Source organism: Lacerta agilis, chromosome 6 (assembly GCF_009819535.1).
Source record: "Lacerta agilis isolate rLacAgi1 chromosome 6, rLacAgi1.pri, whole genome shotgun sequence".
Classification (NCBI taxonomy): domain Eukaryota; kingdom Metazoa; phylum Chordata; class Lepidosauria; order Squamata; family Lacertidae; genus Lacerta; species Lacerta agilis.
In genome coordinates, this window is record NC_046317.1 from 66,108,231 (window position 1) to 66,130,293 (window position 22,063).

The 22,063-nt window shown below is 42.4% G+C and overlaps 1 protein-coding gene across 2 annotated transcripts in view; it reads left to right on the plus strand.

Annotated features, from left to right (window-relative positions):
* Positions 1–19,671, plus strand: part of ACSS2 (acyl-CoA synthetase short chain family member 2) — a 54,501-nt gene extending 34,830 nt beyond the window's left edge. The window contains exons 7-19 of one of the 2 annotated variants that reach the window (XM_033153253.1): positions 103–217; positions 2,450–2,488; positions 6,889–7,026; positions 8,346–8,516; positions 8,976–9,109; positions 9,676–9,808; positions 10,391–10,447; positions 10,884–10,964; positions 13,433–13,541; positions 14,279–14,347; positions 15,976–16,152; positions 18,489–18,563; positions 19,488–19,671. In XM_033153253.1, coding sequence (XP_033009144.1) covers positions 103–217; positions 2,450–2,488; positions 6,889–7,026; positions 8,346–8,516; positions 8,976–9,109; positions 9,676–9,808; positions 10,391–10,447; positions 10,884–10,964; positions 13,433–13,541; positions 14,279–14,347; positions 15,976–16,152; positions 18,489–18,563; positions 19,488–19,615 — 1,426 coding nt within the window. In that variant the 3' untranslated portion in view covers positions 19,616–19,671. The remainder of the gene's footprint in view (positions 1–102; positions 218–2,449; positions 2,489–6,888; positions 7,027–8,345; positions 8,517–8,975; positions 9,110–9,675; positions 9,809–10,390; positions 10,448–10,883; positions 10,965–13,432; positions 13,542–14,278; positions 14,348–15,975; positions 16,153–18,488; positions 18,564–19,487) is intronic. The other variant, XM_033153254.1, reaches the window with a different exon arrangement.
* The last annotated feature ends 2,392 nt before the right edge of the window (positions 19,672–22,063 follow it).

A 22,063-nucleotide genomic window follows, 5' to 3' on the forward strand; every position in this document is an offset into this window, starting at 1 on the left:
TACTTCCATAGTCAGCTGACATAGACTCCCTTCTTGGAATCGTTTGTGTATTTTCCATTAAAATAGTTTGGGCTCATGACTCCATCTTCCCTCTCCTTGTAGGGATGCTCCTCTGCGAAGGTGCATTGTGGTCAAGCATTTAGGAAGGGAAGAACTGGTGCTGGATGGGCCAAGCAGCAAGTCACCACCTCTCAAGAGAATCTGCCAGAGTGTGCAGGTAAGTTTCCTGTTGTAAATGGGTGAAGGACCTGTTTAAGGGCTTGAGCAGCTTTTCTTTATTTGAGAGAGATGATTGCCTGTTTCTAATTATTCTGCTATCGGGAGTTAAGATTTATTTTGCCCCTGATGCTTCTGCCTGCATTGTAGAGAACTAGGCAGAACTGTTTAGCATTGCCAGGAAGAAATGCCATTTTCTCCCAAATAGCCCTTGCCTTGCAATTGAGATTGTTATGTGCAATATGGCTGTATAATAATCATACCCACTCACTGGATAGTGCCTGTGATATCGCTGGTGCCGAAGATTTGTGCTTTTAAATGTTTACTTTCCTGGGCAAGCTTTACTACTGGACCATGAGACTTATCATCAGGTCCTTCAGCAGAAAACAGAAAAATGGAGCAAAGTTACACTTCTTCCTCGCTCTTCCCCACCCCCAGTTTCCTGCCATGCTAGAAAAGTTTATTCTTTAAAACTTATATGGTGCTAAAAGACATATGGGCCTTTTCTCACTTGCATAGCAAAATTAAGTTACTTCCACCACAGATAGAAATCTAAAAGCTAGCATGTGTTTAGTCCACGATACAATGATAATTAAAGGTCTGAAAACAGGACATTTTTGTGTGCATATTTTCTTTGAACTTGAGGCATAAAGTTGTCTTTGTGAGAGCAGCAAGCACACTAACAGAGAGTCACCTGTGCGATGAAATAAGCAGTAGGTGGGCTTCTCACCATGCTCTTGAACTAGGTTTAGATTGGACCAGGGCTTTTTTTCCTGTGAAATTTATCAATACTTGCAGTATGCAAGCTGTATTTACAAGCAGAATATGGATGGGAATCACAGGTATTTCCATTACAGTAAGAGTGCAGAATCCATGCCCCTCCAGAGGTTTCTGGGCTGCAGCTCCCATAATCCCCGACCATTGACGATGCTGGCTGGGACTGATGGGAGCAATAGTCCAACAATATCTGGAGGGCAACAAGTTCTTCATCTTGTACTACAGCAAGGTTACCTGTCTTTCTGTTATGTTTGCATGGATTCCTGCAAAAAAGAGGAACTAATTTGAACATAACTCTGAGATAGTTCCTGCTTTTACTGTTGATTTATCATCTGGAAAAGCCTCAGGTTGCAAATCCATTCGCACAGTAACACTCTCCCTTGCCATGCAGACTTCCCAGAGCACTTCACTGTTGCTTGGATCCAACCCACTTATCTTATAAATAAGTTGTAACCCAATGTCCACCTTGCCTTCTACAAACTAATCAGTTTATCTTTCCACTACCCTCCCCAGCTCTTGTGCTGTTCTTGTAAACACCCAGTGCTAACTAGATTCCCTTATCACAGCACCAGGGGAATAAGAAGGAATCATATTTTCTGGATAGCTTCTGTAAGTGCAGAGGTTTCCGGTGTCTGGTTTCTGTGCTGGAGGTACTTCAACTTAGCCATAATCCTGTTGGAGAGCCAAGTGAACCTTCTCTAGAGGCTATTGTGTATTACAATATATTGTAATGCCCAGCATGAACAGTGCTTGGAATTGAAGTCATGTGGGTCTGCCATTGGTTCTGGTCCAGAAGCTTCAGCTATTTTAGAAACCTGCATCCAGACTAGGCATGTAACAAACTACTGCCACTGTATGGGCTTTCCAGATCTGTGAATACTTTGTCACATTGTTTGGTGAGCAACGTATTAACAGTGGCTGCATTGATGAAAGTTGCTTCCTTTTTTAGTGAACTAGCAAGGACACTTCATACTAGGGCAAATCCTGTTCTACCCCCTTTTTATGCCTGTTCAGCTTCTTGGTCTTTACATTGATCTGGCTCTCTGCAGAGCACTGAGTGAAACCCATTTCTCTTTGGCTGTTTTGCATTAGTTCATTACAAGCCTATTACAGGTGCCCTTTTTGTGTTACCTTAGCAGTATAAGAGCTGATTTTCCATGGCTTCATCCTGCATTGGAAGGCACAGGCTAGAGGACCAGCCTGGGCTCTTGTATGCAGGAAGAAAAGCTCTGAAATGGAATCAGCCAAGAAGCATTGTCAGGGATTGACCCGTTGCCTGAGCCCATGCTCTGCAGCTCATCTTTAGCATCCAAGAAGATGCGCTTTTGCAGCCATGATCTGCACCCTCTCAGCTGTGTCATGTCTTTCCTTGCCAGCATGGTATTTTAAAAGGTATAGGCGCCCTAGCACAACTCTTCCACTTCTCAAATCTTATATCTTTGTGAATTTTTAACAGGAAAAAAAGACTGAGAGCTCAAAGAGAGTCCATCCCAAGGTATTTACTGTGTAGCAGAAGCTTTTTCTCGGCACCCCTCTGTTCTGCTTTCCCTTTCCAGCACTCCTCCTCACTTACCGGCTCTCACTCTCGCTGCACGGCACAGTGTGGCCTCCTAACCCTATTTCCATCAGTTGCATGTTAGTCATAGACATCACTGTCCCAAGGGTTGGAAGGGAGCGTCGCGATACATGCCATGGCTTGGGATTGTTTGGGAGGGACAGTGACTCTGTTGTAGTTCTAACACTTTCTTAGTATCTCCTTGTGTATTCACATGAAACGTAAAAGGGATTTTACACAAAACCAACAGAAAATGTCAAGGGGAGGTGGAGGAATGTGGGTCCTTGTGATATATCTTAGGAAATAAGTACAGCTGGGGTCCTGAAACGGGGTTACATGATGCACAGCATGTTCACACACTGAATGGCTTGGTGCAGCTTCCAGGAGTTCTGTGCTCAGACCCCATTTCTTCACCTTAAAGCTGCTGTATGGGCTTGTGAAGTAGCCCACCTCATGCTTCCACCCTGACAGCTGAGCCAGCTCTGCTTCCACCAGCATTGTACCAAATGATTACTATTTTATGTAACAGGCTGATATGTGGGCCCGGCCTTTATTCTACTCTTTCCCATTCTTTGCTAGCTTAATCCGAAAATGATTCTACAAGAACGCAGATTTTTCCACCAGCGTTCCTGTACAAGGAGATTTCTATTACTAATCCTTGATTAGTAATTCTATTGCTAGTAATTTCTTGATATTGTTTTCCAGAGGTTTTGTCTTTTCTGGAAATTGGCTTGTTGCTTGATATTTGGAAAGTGAGCATGGTTTTGTGTAACCTTCATGCTTAACTTAACTGCTGGGTACTCTTCTCAAGCTGTAAGCACTCCAAGCAAGGATTTGGATACAGTCTTTGAGCGGAGAATGAAAGAGTGCATACGGGCTCCAGGTGTAGCCTCTAAGCAAAGGCAGTGTGATGCAGATACTCCTCAATATGAACCTATCACTCTATCCATTAGTATATGCAGCAGTGCCAGTTACTACTGTTTGCCACCGCATAACCAGTGTGAGGTTCTCCTGGTCAGCAGCATGTGCCCCACAGCCTGAGCATCATGCTTTGAACAAACACCCCCTGCCAAACGCCCTACCAACTGTGCAAGCTCTAGGGCAGCTGCGCCCACACCAGATGGACAGTGAGTCGGACACAGACTGACAGCGTAGATATGTAACCACATTTTGCATTCTGGGCTTGTACCCTTGCCCTGGGCAGTTTTCCTGCTTACATATCATAGCACTACACTGAAAGATTTGTACTGAAACACTTGCTCAGTATTTTTTTCAATAGACTTCAATACATGCTGCAGGACATACTGGTGCTGCGCCAGCTTTTAATACTAACCTTTCATCACTGTTCTTCACAGGGAAGGGGATTATTCAAAAATTGCAACTCACATGTTCTTTTGTTAAAAGTGTAGGGGGGGGGAAGCTTTGCTATACAGGTAAGCTGCTGCTTTTTCTGAAAGGTGGCTTTATGGCTCCTTTCCAAAAATTTACAAGCTTTGGCACTGCACATTAGGCTGTGCAAAGGAGGTGTGAGGGTCCTATAGAAATTTGCATGGGGATATCCTGTTCCTGGTAGCACAAATACTGTTATGCCTTACACAAACTTTCCACAACAGGCTTTTGACTATGTTTCTCTTCTCCACCTCACCACCCATCAGCTCCCTAGACTGGGATTTTCAAAGATGATTTTAAAATTCAATGAAAATTGGGTACACAACACTGCATTTGTTTCATTTCAACAAGAATGCTTGTTTCACCTAATCACTCTTTAAAACTATATTGTATTGATTAGTTTTGTTTGCTCAAGCCAGCTTCGAAGTGGGGTTTGCAATATTGGCTTTGTACTGAAATCATCTTATAGTTAAGCTTGATGTAACCAGGAGAGGAGCTATGTAGCAGAGTTTCAGTTTACATGATACACACTCAAGAACCCAGACTCACTGTTCTATAAGCACTGCCTTTGCATTAATATCTACTAGGGTGCACTGTTGTTATGAGAGAACTGATAGTATGCTATAGAGGATATTTTCATTAAAAATAAGATAATACTGTGAGCCCAAAGCACTCACCCACCTGGAGGCTGCCTGCTGCATCTCTGCAGGCATACTGCTCCAGCCTTGTCTGCTTCCAATCAGCTTCTGCTGGGGACAGCTAATTCTGCTGTTTCTTCATATTGGATGCAGTTGAATGATCCAGTTGTGCCCATTGAGATGGGGAAACTTGCAGCAGCAACACATAAAGAAACATGGTGAGGGCTCCTTTGGAGTGGGTAATGCTTATTATTTTAAAAGTGTTCCACTTCACCTATCAGCTTAGGAGACACTAGTTTGATGTTTTCATTTTGCCCACCAATGGTTGGTTGCTGTTCATTGTACTGAGATTTCTGCTTAGCTCCTTGGGAAATGTTCTCCAACCACCTTCATCTGGAGCACCAAATAAAGGTTCTTTTGGAAGTTAGGTCCCATATAAATAAATGGCACTTCATCCACAGTAATACTTTTAGCACCAGAATATGGATGCATATAGTTTCTCCATGACACAGGGCCCCATGTGGATAACTTAATGTTTTTTAATGTATCCATCCACGTAGCAAAGTGTAACTAGGAAACGGTTAATGATGAGATTGCTGATAGGCAGACACTTAGACCTGTGCTGAGAATAAATGGCTGCAGGCCATTGGGCTTCTCAAAGGCCTGAAGCCAGGGGTGGTGAATGGTGGCCCCCTAGATTTTGGACTACAACCCCCTTCAGTCCCAGCCAGCATGGTCAGGGATAATGGGAGCTGTAGTCCAGCAGTGTCTGGAGAACTTCATGTTGCTCTCCTTAGTATGGATATATAATAACCATGCTTCACTTACATAAAGAGAACATTAAAATGGCTCTGTGCATGTGTATTAAATGCCGGACACTCCTGGTGGATTTGCTGCATGCCACCTTAGTGTGATATTTTTAATTATCCCTTTGCCATTAACTCCCTAAGTGGCTCTTCCAAATCACTGTGTCTCAGAATCATAGCCCCTCTGGGGATCATAACACCAACCTACTTTATTTGGGTATTTATTATTTATGTACAAATTTTTATTTTAAAAAAAACATATTTATGTTCCTCCTTTCCATCACAGTTGCCCCCAAGGTGAATATAAAAATTGCAAGAATAAAATTGTTGATATCAGCTGATCTTCACTGGTGAGGGCCTTTGCTCATGAAAGCACAGGAGTTAAAGTGTGTGTTGTACTTCATTTCAGAAACCTTTGTATTTCCCTGAGGCATTCTTGACTGCCATGAGAGAGTTTCCTTACCAATCCTGAATTGCTTCTTATAATGCACCTTTTGTCCACAGCACATGCACAGAACATTCAAAATGAAGTGGTTTGGATAGCTCTGGTCTCAGCAGATGAAGCTGAACTGGCTTGCGTAAATTCAAGGACTTCTCTAAAATGCACTGAGATAATTTGTTTAAATTCATTAAGGGGCTTTCCTAATGGTACCCATTTTAAAGAATTATTTGTGCATGAAACATGAAGATGAAAATAGAGTTATACATACAGGGGAAGACAAATTATTGAAGTGATTTATAATTATATGACACACAGTGGGAAACACACACTGGGAAAAACTATTAATAGTTGCATATGAATATAGGATGTGCACACAACTGTTCTGATAATAGACTTACATATTCACTAAAGCCAAGCATGCAGACTTGGTGAATATTATTCCTGATCCATAAGGCTGTTGGTTAAGAGAATTCTAATAGTTTCACACACACACACACACCAGAGACTTTGTTTGACCTTGGGCAAGCTTGTATTTTAGCCTTCCAATAAGAGTAGCCTACCTTACTGGGTTGTTGTGATGATAGATGGAAGACTGTGAAGAACTTGCAGATCAAGTTTATATATACGTGATAAACAGCATTACTGGCAATATATTTTCTCCTGCATTACATTCCTGTAGCTATTGCTTAGGCTCTAACAGATGTTCAGTAGCCTTTATTTGCAACGTGGAAAAATAACAGCATTTAACAATAAGATCAGTTTTATTAAGGCAGAATCACTAGGATTGTTGAACTAATGATGCCACAGTTTTGGTTAGGAGGTCAAAACTGCTCATTTAAACAGATGTCATGGTGTGTTTACACTGTAGTTGTACTTCTGCAGATATTAAGAAAGGAAAACACTTTAAAAAAGAGAATAAAAGCTGAAACGGTGAAGTAGAGTTCTGCTTTAGAAGCCAAAATAATCAATTAAAGTGCAAGAGCTCCAAAGCTGGGTTTTTCCTACCATCTTGCTGTCTTTTAAGTATTATGTGTGCCTCTTACTACAGTATGTGGTTTTCTTCAGATACCTTGGAATTCAGAAGTTGACCTTTGGTGGCACAACGTTATGAAGAATTCTAGCAAGGAGTGTGAGCCTGTCTGGTGTGATGCGGAAGACGAACTGTTTATTCTCTACACCAGTGGGTCAACTGGAAAACCGAAGGTATTTTCCTTTATTCTGATCCTGTGCCAAAGCATGAAGTGAAAAGTTAATATTTACTTGTCAAGTCACACTCGCTTGCTGTTCACTCTGCTGTGTGGACGCTTTGGATCCAAATGCTTACTGTTTTAATGCTTTCACAGTACTGGTCTGGAACCAGAAATGGGCCCTATCTCTACAAATACTTGTAACATTAATTACACATTAGTGTAACGAGACCTCTTGTATTCCAGGTGCTCTAGGTTACTTGGAAGGGGGAAAGTTCAATGGTAGAGAATGTTTTGCCTGCAGAAGGTCCCAGGTTCAATCCCTCCCATCTCCCCATAAAAGGATCTCTGGTAGCAGGTACTGTGAAAGTTCTTTGCCCAGAAACCCCACCTAGCTTCTGCCAGTCAAAATACATGCCATTGGGCAAGATGGAGCAGTGGTCTGACTTGTTCTGTTCATGTGGCCCACTGTGAAATTCTGGGATGGTGGCATTGTGTGTATATAAATACATGCCCAGGGCGCAGGACTGGCCACATGTATTTTTTCACCGATTATTGAGCAGCAGTTGGTATAAATAATTGAAGGAGGCACAGAAAGACTAATACTTTTTAGTCTTTGCTATACATAGCACACTTACACATTACAGACTTTCTTCTTAACAACATATGCTTCCTAAGCCTTGTATACATCTGTTTAAATTCACATGAGATAAGAGTCTGCGCATAAACTCTGATGTGTTTATTTCACTGCTTGCTGTACAGAGCACTCACTTTACTGAATTTATGTGGTCAATGGTTTGATGACTACAAAAATACCACATGAACTAATTTGGTTACCTCACGGCTGTGTTTGGGATAGGTGCCACTATTTCCGCATTTAATTATGACACTGCAAGTAAATATTGCAAAGAAAAGTACTTCATGGTGATGTTTCCCTGTAAAAGGGGGTCAATGGTCATGCCGATTTCCCTTGTGTGTGATTGAACTAATGTTATGGTTATAATGTGGTTAATGATACAGTAAAAATATGTTTCCTTCTCTCATGCTGAAGTTTTACTGATGTATTTGTTTGAGTAAAACAATGGCTGGATCTAGACTCATCAAAGTAGTGTTTCAGTTAAACGTATTGTAAATTTAAACAGGGAAAACAGGTAGAGAAAAACAGGACTCCACACTGCCATCTGGTGGCACAATGTTATATTGCAAATACAACACATATAAATCACTTTTTCTTTACCAATCTAGCTGAGTCCAGTGTTGCTGTATGCTTTCTCATATAATGAAAATCAAGCTGGTAATGTTCCGTTTAATTTCAGCTGGTTTTCTTTGTTTCAGGGTGTTGTACATACAGTAGGTGGTTATATGATTTTCACTGCCACTACCTTTAAATATGTGTTTGATCACCATCCTGAGGACATCTACTGGTGCACGGCTGACATTGGATGGATAACTGGCCATTCCTACCTCACATACGGACCTTTGGCAAATGGGGCAACCAGTGTCTTAGTAAGTTCTGTGGTATGTGGGAGCTGTGTGGGGAATTAGAAGCCTTGCCAGACTTACACAAACCAAGTATGAGTGCCTGGATCAAGGTTGAATTGTATTGCTCTTGTCATGCAACATTGGCAAGAAACAACTAAACAAGCTAGGTCACTGAAGATGGCCATGGCTCCCCAAACTATGTTTGCACTGAAGTTCATTGCTGGTCAGGGCAAAGGAGGGCCTTAAGCTTAAGTACCATGGCCTCTGTGTTCTTCTTACTGTCATTCTTCATAAGCACCTTCTTCTGATTTGAGCCAAGCAGTCTTGCTGATTCAAATCAAGTCATGAGTAGTCCCCAAAGACCTCTGTGCTCAGTAGCTTTATTTAGGCTACAGAAGCATTATAGGCACCCCGTTTGCTCGAAGCAGCAGGTGGGGTGGTGGGTTTCTTCTTCTCATGCTAAATGACTTGCTTTCTGCTCAGTTTGAAGGGCTTCCCATTTACCCGGACGTTGGTCGTATGTGGTGCATCATTGACAAGTACAAGGTGTCCAAGTTCTACACAGCACCCACTGCCATTCGCCTTCTCATGAAGTATGGAGATGAACATGTCCAGAAGTAAGTAGGACTTTAAGCAAAACAGAGAGTGGTTTTGCTAATAACCTTCCAGCATTGGGAATATATAATCTCAAACATGCATCACTCTAGAGAAAAGCAAACCCTAGAGCAAAGCTAATTCCTCCAGCCTTTTTCTCAGGAACAGCGTTCAAGATACGAAGCATAGGGGCCAACTCCTAGGGGCCAAGGTTGCCCTTCCCCCCAGTTGATGGACATTGCCATTTAAATGGTGTGCTTGAACCGCATCATGTGACTGATTACTAGGGGTGGGGCTTACCTGCCCCCCATATTTTATTTAAGTTGGCACCCCTGATATAAAGACAATGTGGGGGTGACAGTGAGAAAAGAGGGAAGGGAATATACTTGACTGGATCTTGGTGCTTAGTTTAAGCCCTGATGACTGCTAGAAAAGGTCTGTCTGAATCTTACCCCAATTAATGTGTTTACTCTTGACAGGAGGCTTTTGGCACTCTCCTTGAAGGGCCAGCTCTGGAACTGCAAACCATTTCTTTTTCTTGTGGAGTTTTCCTTCCTCTCTTTAAAAACCTATCTGCTTCTTATGGCAGGTACAGCAGGAAGTCCCTGAAGATCCTAGGGACAGTTGGGGAGCCCATAAACCCAGAAGCTTGGCTATGGTACTATAGGGTGGTTGGCGAAGAAAGATGCCCTATAGTGGACACCTTCTGGCAGACAGAGACTGTGAGTTATTTGGTTCTTGGTTCCCTTTGTGTTTTGTAAATGATCTGTCTGTTTGCCTGTGTGGGTGTTTGGATTTTACTGCGCTCTCCCAAGTACTAGGTTTTGGGCGGCATTCAGCTTGGTTTTACTCAGAGTAGACTAATTGAAGTAAATGAACTTGACTAAGTAATGCCCCTTAATTTCTGTGAGTCTACTCTGCATCAAACTTAGATGAATACCACTTTTTGAGTGGAATTCAATATAGTGGAAATGTAGGGTATGTGTGTGTGGGAATCAGGTTTTCTCTTCTCCTACCCCGCATGCCCCCTAAACCTGTTCTGCGGGTTCCCCAATCCTCCAGAGTAAATTTAGGGGTGTTTGGGGTATGCGGAGGAAGGATGAAGCAGGCCTCATTCTGTATATACAGCAACTTAGTTGAATTCCACCTTTTTTTATTTTTTGTGCACAAATTTGCTATAGTTTTTCTTTAGCAAAAGTAGTTGCTTGGAAATGCATTGCTGCTACCTGCTCTGCCTTGGAACAACTCAGCTTTTCCTCCACTGCCTGGTATTGTTGTGACTGTTTTGGGTTTCTATCCTGCAGGGTGGCCATGTGTTAACTCCTCTCCCTGTTGCCATACCAATGAAGCCAGGCTCAGCTGTAAGTATAGATTTGCTTGTTCTCGTCTGTTTGTGCAGCAATACTTTTTGCCCCCCCCCGGGCTTTGGCACAACAGTTTCACTAATAATCCTCTCACAAAGATGCAGATAAATGCAAATTATTTTATACACACCTGCATGTTTTAAAGCATTTTCTAAGGCAAAACCAAAGTGGGATGATGGGCTATAAGTGAATAGAGGTTTTCCTTCCTGGAAATTGACTTATTTGCTGACCAGAAGCTTTGGGTGTAATCTTAAAAGTTATGGAACCTTCTGAGGTGAATTATTTGGGGATGGGAATGGACCAATGGAAGAACTTAGCCCATAGTGAAAACAAGTCCAAAGTTCCCTTTCTCCCTTCCACATGTCTGCTTTCTCTGGGGGTTTAGTTTGCATTTCCCACTTCTTCCAATCATACTATGAATATTCCTTGGCAGACGTTTCCTTTCTTTGGGGTGGTCCCTGCGGTGTTAGACGAGTCTGGGGAGGAGCTGGAAGGAGAAGCAGAAGGTTATCTGGTAAGAAAATGTGAAGTTTTTATTCCTGGCTAAATTCAATCTGTGTGTGGAGCTTCATGGTCTGCATATAGTCATTCCCATTTTGCATTAGTTCCAAGTGTGGGATATCTGTTCCTTAACAGCTTCAGACAGTGGAAGCAGAGCATAGCAGTCATAGCTCATTACCATTGATAGTCTTATCCTCCATGCTGTTAAAGCTATCTAAATTGGTGGCCATCACCCTTCGGAAGCAAGTTTAATACTTTAGGTGTGTGTGTGTGTGTGTGTGTGTGAGAGAGAGAGAGAGAGAGAGAGAGAGAGAGAGAGAGAGAGAGAATGAGAATGTGTGCATGCACACACACACAAAATAAAACTTTCAGTTTGACCTAGTGACGTATTGGCAGCCAGTGGTATTACTTTAATAAATGTGTTGCATGTTAGATGCTGGTTTCGCTAATAAGCAACCTAGGGCAGCCCCACATAGATATTGTTCCAGTAATCTCTTGAGGGTACCAGTGCACAGTAAACTGTGACCACTATCTGTATCCAGGAATTGTTGAAACTTATGGAAAGAGGAACTCATACCACTTGAGCTACTTGGGCCTCAGTTGACAAAGATGGGTACAGGTGTAACCCCAGACTACAGACTTGGTCCTTCAGATGAAATGCAACTCTGTTTGGAACTAGCAGTTGACCAATTTCCTGGATCTGGGCACCACTCATCTTAGGCCCTCCACCTTACCAGGATTCAGCTTCAGTTCACTGGCCCTCATCCAGACCACCACTGTGTCTGGACTTAGTATTGTTAGTTCCCCAAAGTTAGCCTTTTAGTGAATACATGTGTAAGATACATATTCATTAGCAGATAGGGTAACCAGAGTGGCAATAATACCTGCTTAATTCTCAGGCTGCTTTGGAATGGGATGGTATTTGGGAAAGCAGTGCAGAGGACAGGGGTCCAGCCCCTCCTTCTCACATTTCTGCTGCTGTCTCAGTCAAAATTTGAGTCCTTGGTGGCTGCTCTTTCTAAAGCAAAAACACATACCCCAGAATAAGTTGGAAGGGTAAACTGTTTAAGCACAGAGTGTGGCAACACCTCAGCATTGTAATATGTTTTGAGTTCAGCTCTGATCAGATCAAATTTCTCTCTGGGAGTGAAGAAGACTTGAACTATCAGAGTTGAACTGACTTTACACAGGAGATTGCAAGTTGTCTTTCACCAAGAGCAAAGGATCATAAAATACTTCTGCAGAATGGACCGTTGCCCAGAGCAGAGTCAAAGTGCCAAGAATGTGCATGGGTTGCTTGGGCGCTGTCCAGCTTCTATTTATGAAAGATGATACCATTCTGTATGTTCATTTAATAATTACATTGTAGAGGGCATCGGGAATCGCTGTATTGATGCCATTGTGGCATGAGTTTCCTGGAAAAAACTGAACAGGAAAATTTCCTGCTCTCCTTAAACCCACTGCGATCATGGTCTACTTGACGAAGTTTTTTTTTTGGGGGGGGAACGTGGCGGGAGTATGTCATGTTTCATTTTATGTTGTGTGTAGAATTCAAAAAGGTAAACACTGGCACTTTAAAGTAAACTATTATTTAATGCACTTTAATGTTTGCTCATCCTCTCCTGAGTGTTGCAGGAGAAGGAAACAATCCCTGAGTCTGGCTTGTGGTGACATACGAACTTAGGCTTGTAGTTTGTTTCTTGGTGAGCTAACAGAACTTAGCTTCAGGTTGCGGTTTGCTTAGAGAGAAACAAACCACGAGCCCTAGTTTACATGCATTGACAAGCCAGATTATTGTCATGTTTCTGGCTTGTTTCCAGCATGGAACAGTTGGGAGGACCACATTTCCAGGGTTATGACATGTTATAATTGCGGTTATCAGTGGCATATCCTAAGACTAAACAATACATGTTGTATCAGACCCAAGGTACGTCTAACCCAGTTATCACAGCAAGACGTGTGTAACTCATCTTGATCCTCAGTCACTAGTATTCAGAGGCAAACTTGACTGAATGGGTATTTGAACTCTGCCTCCCAGGACAAAGTCCATCATTTGAGCCAATGTCCTATACAGTGGTGCCCCGCTAGACGAAAATAATTCGTTCTACGAGTGTCTTCGTAGAGCGAATTTTTCGTCTAGCGAAGCGGCAATGCATCGCGGAGGTTTTCGCGCCGAATTTTTTTTTTTTCGTCTTGCGAGGCAGCCCCATTGACTTTTTCGTCTTGCGGGGCAGCCTTCCGCTAGCGAATGCCGTTCGTCTAGCGAGGCATTCCTCTAGCGGGGCACCACTGCATTGACTTAACACCCAATGCCTTGTGTGAGCATAGCATTATACAGTATTGAATCATTTGTGGGCGGAGAGGAACAATTATTTGGAAGTAAGCCACAGCTTCACATAGGACAAAATGCTCAGTGCAATGTAAGGGCATGGTAAAGAAACCCACATTTAATATGTTCTCTTATCTGTCCTCTCCTTTTAGGTTTTTAAGCAACCCTGGCCTGGGATAATGCGCACAGTGTACAAAAACCACCAGCGGTTTGAGACCACGTACTTCAAAAAGTTCCCTGGTTACTATGTGACTGGAGATGGTAAGGCTCTACATGGAATCCTGTAATATTGACAATAAAGCTTGCTTCCTGTATAATGTGGAAGGGATTAAGCATGATGTATAAAAAAGAGGCTGAACATACTTCCTTTGTGTAGCTTTTTTAATTTCCAGCCCTTACACCTGGATTCTCTTTCTAACATGGACTTAGAGCTCTATGTATGGACTAGCTTTGATTCGTATTTGGGGTTTGTGAGCTTTTAATTTGTAGCCCTAGAATGAATGCGCAGATCTTGGTGACAAAGGCAGAAGGTCCCTTTATGAAATCCACAGTCCACACTGCCTGACTCCCTGGAATTAGGAGCAAATTGTGGGAGAAGGTGTGTGAGTCACAAAGGATATGGGGAACAAACCCCCTTTGGCACCCTTTATTTACATCAATTTGATTTGGATACTGAAGTTCAGCCCTGAAATATGCAATGCATAGGGTGGGGGGCTTAGGAATTGGTTCATTGTGCCTTTCCTTTTCCACTCATTGATCTTTGCTGGTTCCATGTATTTGCAGTTAGGCAGCAGGGCTTCTGGGCAATGAGGTGTGACTACTGCCTTTCACATTACTCTTTTTTGCTGCCTTTTGTTTCTTAATACTTAGTGTCACTTGTTCACATTGTGCTGTGTGCACCCACCCACCCACCCACCCCAGTTCTCCCTAGATGCTTTCCCCCCCTAGTTGGCTACTTTACAATAGTCAATTGGCTGGTTTGGTTTTTTCCCCCCCAGGCTGCAAGAGAGATAAAGATGGTTATTATTGGATCACAGGTCGAATTGATGACATGCTGAATGTTTCTGGTAAGAACAAAACCTTTGTGGAAGGTTTGAAGTTTCCTGTAAAACTCTCCCATTGATATGGTAGGCCTTTTTGACATGATATGCCATCCTGGGCTCCTTTGGGAGGAACAGCAGGGGCGTGCTATATTTCCTCCTCAATACTGTTTAAAGCATGTGGCTGACAGAGGGTCAGCCAAGGATGAAATGAGATGGTTGGGCCAAAAAAGGCTAGACCAGTGAATACAAAAAAATCAATTTGAGCTTCAAGCACACACATGCAGCCTCTTTACTCCCACTCTTGCTTTGAGTGAGTGGGGAAACAGAGTAGGAAGCTGCAGTTCGATGTTAGTGCCTGATTTCTGATTTGTGCAAACTGGGAACTATGGTCACTGTCATCAAAGCAACAAGGAATCCTGGCTTGTTTGGAAGCCATAGCCACCTGTGTGGTTTATACATAATACAAAATTATGGTTAAAATTTGTTTGTTTTTCTCCTTGTGCAAAGCATGGAGTGCAGTGGAATCATAGGGTTTGATGCAGGTGCATAAAGCTTACCTGAAAGCAGCCAATGTCTGAGCCCATCCCCTTAAGAGATTCTTTCTACTTTATAGTTTTGTCTGCCCCATTTTTCTTAGGAATTTTAATGTTTGTACAGTGGCAGTGACTCCTGCATGATCATGGCATTTTCAGGAAGCACATAACATTAGCTGCAATGTGACCTTTTGGTTTCCTTACATAATGTTCCACAGAGTCTCCATAACTATCAAATATCTGGGTGCTTGAAAGCTCTTATCTTTTCAGAGATTGAAATATCTAACATTTACATGTCTCTGGTTTTTGTTTTTATAATTTATCATGGTACACAGCACCATATCCGCTGAAGCAGAATCAATGCAGGCATACTCTTTGGGGAACTTCAAGGAGTCTTCTCAACCAGATAGACTAGAGTAAAACACGGTTTCCTCTTTTATCTAATGAAGTCCCAACAAAATACAAAACAAACTCACCAAACTAAGAAATGGTTTGCTCTATACTATTATTGGCTACTTTTGACTGTTTTTCAGGTTTTACAAAATGTACTTGGGATCAAACTGCGTTTCCTCCCACAGTACCTTTATAGAATGCTATTTTGCAACATTTACAGTTTGACCAAGATTTTAGTGTAAAGGGTTCCTTTTTTTATTTTGGTGATGTTATTTCTTTGGCAATACGCATTCTATGCCAATGGATAACCATGTTGGCCTCAGCCAATAGAATTACCTTAAGCCCTAGCCTTCAGCATGGGTCTTGGCTTGCTTATTTATTTACATAAAATTGATATGCTGCTTGATTGCTCAAAACAAAACTTCAGTTTACAAAAAGAATAAAACAATGAAATTATCGGAAAAAAGACAGTTGAAAGCAACTATGTAAAATATTCAGATTTTTTTAAAATAAAAAAACCAATAAGCTAAAAACTAGATTAAAACCAATGTCAACATGGATAGGCTTCCCTAAACGAAGGTATTTTCAGCAGGTGCCGAAAAACGTACAGTGAAGGCGCCTGCCTGGTGTCAATAGGCTTTTCATGAGGAACACCTCTTGAAAAGTGAAGAGGCCTGGGTGGCAATGCTAATTTAAGAAAAAGCCCCTATTTCTTTCTGCTTGCAGGGCACTTGCTGAGTACAGCAGAAGTTGAATCAGCTTTGGTGGAACACCTGGCGGTTTCGGAGGCGGCAGTAGTAAGCCACCCACACCCAGTGAAGGGAGAGTGCCTCTACTGTTTTGTGACGCTGAAGGATGGTCATGACTTCACAAAGATCTTAGTTGATGAACTGAAGAAACAAGGTAACCTTGGTAGACCATCACATGTCGCTTGGCAAAAGGGTCAGAAAGCCCTTTTGGATTTGTGAGGTGGGTGCAGGAGGGGCAGGGTAGCATGCTGCACGTGGAACAAAGGAAGCTACCTTAGGCCAGGTTAGACTTTTTGTCCATCTGGTCACATCCCAATGAAGCTGAACGTTGGAAGATTTCGGGGAAAACAAAAGGAAGTACTTCTTCACCCCACACGTAGTTAAATTATGGAATTTGCTCCCACAAGAGGCAGTGATGGCTGTCAACTTGGATGGCTTTAATAGTGGATTAGGGGGAAAAATCATGAAGGATAAGGCACAGTGGTTATTCCCACTGATGGTTGTGTTCTCCTCCTCCACTGTCAGACGCAGTGTGTTTCTGAATAGCAGTTGTTGGAAACCACAAGAGGGAAGAGTGACGTAGTGTTCAGGTCCTGCTTGCGTGCTTCCCATGGGCATCTGGTTGGCCACTATGAGATCAGCATGCAGGGCTAGATGGGCTTTTTCTTTGTCCTTGGTATTATCTAGTCCAACTGGCAGTCTCTCCGGGATATCCAGCAAAATACATTTCCTTCACTTCTTACCCAGTTCTTTTAAAACTGGATATACTAGGTATTGAATTCTGGACCTTAGGCATGGTAAGCATGTGCTCAGTTGCTGAGCAAGGATCACATTGGTGGAGCGGATGTTACACCAGCCTGTTCAGCAAAAGGAAAGCTACCTGATGGCTCAGATTTTCTCTTTTGGAGATCATTCTTCAGCCCTTCTAATCTTCCTGAGATGAAGCCCCACCCTGACAACTTGCATCATCCCACAGCCTGGCTAGCAGGACAGTTTTCAAATAAAAGGTTCATTGCTTAGTTGTCCCAGAAGCTAAATTTATCTCTGCTGGCCTTATTGCCTCCCACGTGTTGCTCTCCTTGCCAGCTGGCACCTGACCTGAATATATAAGGGCAGACCGCTTGGCCCGTGAACAGGGTGTGGGTTTTGCAGTGGCAATGCATGCACAACAACCCTTCCTTTCCCTTGGACAGCAGAGTTGCTGTAGAGGAGGGTGGATTGGCACAACAGGTTGGTTTCCAAATTGGACTCTGGGGTGGCAGAATTTATCTGACCGAGGTCTTACGGGAACAGAAATGATTCGATGTGTTTTTAACGAGCGGAGCAAGACTTCCCCAGAGTGGTTGCATTTTAAAACAGGCCTGTTGGTGTTAGTTACTCTCGGTCAGCCCCTTTGTCATTCAAACACTGTGTTCTGCAGAATCCTTTCAGAAGCTTTTCATGCACTCATCAAGAAGAGTTTCCCTGAAAGACTATAATGAGAGACAAACTAATCTCACTTTCCACTGTGCAGCTGTGAAGGAACATCTGGGGTGTGCTAAGGATGACACCTGCAGATGGAACAGGCACATGAGGCAGAGCTAGTGCCGTCTGTGTACTGACTGTGGATCTAGACCATGCCCTATTGGAGTTCCACAGCAGATGCAGAGAAGCCAGCATGGGAGGGGTCCCTGTGGTTTGAGAAATACTGCTTCCTGTCAGAAATAAGAGCAGGTAGAATAAAACTGTTGCATACCTTTTAGAGGAACAAATAAGTTCTAATTGGCAATGGGAACTATGAATGAAGAACCTCGGTTACAAAATTGAAGTGGAAACAATCAAGGAAGAATTTATATTACAATTTACAAATCTTATTCCTGAAAAGGGGTTTCTGTCCCTACTATGTGTGCTAAAGTTGCATTGCAGTGTAGCAGGGAGCAGGGGGGTACTGTGGTCTAAACCACTGAGCCTCTTGGGCTTGCTAATCGGAAGGTCCGGCAGTTTGAATTCATGCGACGGGGTGAGCTCCCGTTGCTCTGTCCCAGCTCCTGCCAAACTAGCAGTTCAAAAGCATACCAGTGCAAGTAGATAAATAGGTACAGCTGCGGTGGGAAGGTAAGTGGTGTTTCCATGCGCTCTGGCATTCATCACAGTGGCCCGTCACGCCAGAAGCGGTTTAGTCATGCTGGCCACACAACCCAGAAAACTGTCTGTGGACAAATGCCAGCACCCTCGGCCTGAAGTGAGATGAGTGTCGCACCCCATAGCCGCTTTTGACTGGATTTACATGTCCCAGGGGTACTTTACCTTACTTATTGCAGTGTGCTCCAATTGAGAATGCCAGTCATGCCCCCTTCCCCAGGATATTCCATTTCTCTCCTTTCTGGGTGGGATGTTGGTGTCTTGTTTAGCTATTCTTCCTGTTTGCATGGGTTTTATTTCCTCAAGTCACGTGCTTCATGAACGGTCCAGAGGCTATCATAGCTAAAATCCTTATTCTTTAATTTGCAGTTAGAGAAAAGATTGGACCTATTGCAACACCAGATTATATTCAGAATGCACCTGGCCTGCCCAAAACCCGTTCAGGTAAGATATGGATTTTACTGTATATGTGCAGGAAGCACAGATCGTGGTAATGTAAATACCTCTTGCCTTACATTACAGGTTCTTGTTACAAGTTGAATTTCCATTCTCTGCTCTGTTTTTGGAAACAGTGTGGAGACTGGGGAAACTAGTAAAGCTGCGAGTAGCTATTTAGTAGCCCCTGTTGTCTTGGAAGCCTTGTGGAAAACATGGAAATCCTCTTGCCTCTACTGTAGGGATGGCATGAGTTTGTTTTGATTGGGAGAAAGGATTTCTAGTATGTCACAAGACAGTAGTGGCTTGTGGGGAAACCCAGCCAGATGGGTGGGGTACAAATAATAATAATAATAATAATAATGATGATGATGATGATGATGATGATGATGATGTCCATATAGGTTAGAGGAAATTGTGTGGACAGCAACTCCCAAGGCAAGGTAGCAAGGTAGAAGTTGTTTATCATCATGGGCTTAATAGACCACAAGCTTAACACAAGTGTGATGCAGTAGCAAAAAAAGCTAATGCTATTCTAGGCTGTACCAACAGACGTCTAGTGCCCTCATCAAGGGAAGTAATAGTACCGCTCAGTTCTGGTTGTATGGCCATTTGTCTTGGATGCTTTAGTTGAGATTCCTGCATTGTAGGGAATTGGACTAGATGACTCTTAGGGTTCCTTCCAACTCCTACAGTTAAATTATTTTATTGTCTTTGGGCAAGTTGCTTAGAATTTTACTCCCAAGTAATTAATTTTATTCAATTCATTGTATTTTATGTTTGTAGACTAATCTGGGGTCAAGAATCCTAAGTGTATACCCTATTTTTAACAGCATGTCCTAAAATCCTGCGTAACTGCCTAAATACCATTCATTAATCATATTTTCTTGGAATGCGAGTACAGTTTGATGTTATACTGCCATTTCTTTGCAGGTAAAATTATGCGGCGGGTATTAAGAAAAATTGCCAAAAACGACCGGGAGCTGGGGGATACCTCTACTGTGGCAGATCCAGCAGTTATAAACCACCTTTTCAGCAACCGGTGTGAGACAATACTGTAGCTAGGCAATTCTAGAAGAAAACAGCAGTAGTGCAGGGATTTGGTGAGAATATGGCCCAATGACTGTGTTTCTCTTGAGATGAAGAAACTGCCCAACGCTGAGCTGAATGTAAAATGCTGTAAATGAAGAGAAGAAACTGGTGCTCCAAGATCCAGTCCTTTTGTGTTGTAGATCTAGTTGTCTGTGCCTCTGGAGAACTGTGTGCATTATGTTGTAGACTGATAACTACATATCTGAAATTCCAGCCTCATTCACGTCGTACAGAATGACTTAATATTTTAATTTTCATGGATTAGTTTTATGAATTGTTTTTGTTTTTGTTTTACCTCTTAACATGCTGCAAACGGGCAGAGCTTAGAATGTGTAGGTATTGGTGTGAAAAGATGGCTTTGCTCCTGAGTGGTTGTTAAAGGCTTTGAGAACCGACAAACTGAACAGTAATCCTCATGTTGAGGGAGAATTATTGGAACAATTATTTTTTAGAAATCAAGCATTCATTAGGTTTCTTTTTCTTTATAGAATCCTGGATCCTCTGGCTGCATGCCATGGGAAAATCAAAGTTTATAGAAAAACTGCAACTCTTAAATTGTATAAAACTACTTTTAATGACAATGACTTTCCTCCTCAAAAGGGAATAAGGCTATCTAAATGTTTTGGATTTTAATAGTACATTTGTGTATATGTGTGCGCACAGAGCTGAATTTTCCCAGTGCATCTATTTTTTTTTTATTTTTTTTGCGGGTGGAAGCAAATTCAGGGAATTGTAGTCATGAAAAGTTGCATTCAGTGCCTAGATGTATCCTAGAGGGAAGTTCATAAATTTTCTGTGGCTGTTGCTTGGTGCAATTCCTGTACCAATTGAATCTGGGTAGGGATTCACTTGGATGGGTGAGAAGCAGGTACTGTAGAACCAAAGTTTCGGCAAAATGGGGCAATTCAGTTACTTGGTTTTCCATGTGACCAGCTATGACACACAATCACATGAAGAAAATGGATACAGCCAGTGATTCTCACCTATGTTTGCTATGGCTGGGGAAAGCGTAGCTGCATTTGTGAAAATTGTTTCCAGGTAAATTTTTATTTAGCCCAGTTTATGCTTCCATTTCTTGATATAATAATGGGCATATGTGTGACCAAATAAGAGTTGCTGCTTTTGTGGAGGTACAAATAATAACAACAACACTGTGACCGGTCTGCAGACAACTATGCAGAGGTGTCTTTCCCCATGGTTGGGTGAATATCACAGGCTTTGCTTATTCTAGGTTTTTCACTGTTCAGGTAGCAAAGAAAAAGATCAGATATGGACATGTAACTGGGATTCCCCCCCCCCCCCATAATGATCCCACAACTCAGACAAACTCCCTAATAAATATAGAGGGGAAAACAAGCGTCTTGTCTCAATAAATTTTGTCAGGGTATGTAATTTCTAGCACATCCTTCTTTTTTAATTGAAATCAAAGCTTTAACTGTGATAGCCACAATGGTGTATCCCAATGTCTTCATTGCCCATGTAATTAAAACATGTCCCAAAAACGATGTGCTTAATGAATATTTTAACATTTTCCTGACCTTGACGCATGGTTATACCTTTCTCATTTCTTACCTGCTGTTAGTATTCTAAATGCACTTGTCTGTGGTCTGCAACATTGGTGTATATTTAATCTAATGTCCTGCAGCATTAAAGGTAAGCCAATGGCTTGCTATGTGCTGTTAACATGAAATAAGTCCTTTTACTTTTAATCTTGGTCTGACATAATTTTGGTTGGGAAATGGCTAGAATTGTTTTTAACTGAAATAAATCAAGGAAATAAAATCTATAAAGCCGTCACAGTTGGTTGTGGATTTTTTTGTTTATGTTCAGTGCCTGGTTTTCATTTTGAAACCTAGACTAGACTTTGGCTTCATTTTGATATAACCTTAAAGCCATGGTTCATGCTTCTGGGCTCTTTCCCCCACTGAGAAAGAGCCTGGAAACTTGTGCTTTCCTTTTGAATTATGGTGCCGGAGGAGACTCTTGAGAGTCCCATGGACTGCAAGAAGATCAAACCTATCCATTCTTAAGGAAATCAGCCCTGAGCGCTCACTAGAAGGACAGATCCTGAAGTTGAGGCTCCAGTACTTTGGCCACCTCATGAGAAGAGAAGACTCCCTAGAAAAGACCCTGATGTTGGGAAAGATGGAGGGCACAAGGAGAAGGGGACGACAGAGGATGAGATGGTTGGACAGTGTTCTCGAAGCTACTAACATGAGTTTGGCCAAACTGCGAGAGGCAGTGAAGGATAGGCGTGCCTGGCGTGCTCTGGTCCATGGGGTCATGAAGAGTCGGACACGACTGAACGACTGAACAACAAGTAGTTTGCTAAAGCTAAGGCAACATTATTTTAAAAACACAGGCTTCTGTCAGTTGATAGTCTTACTCAGAGCTGACTCACTGAAATTCATGGACAA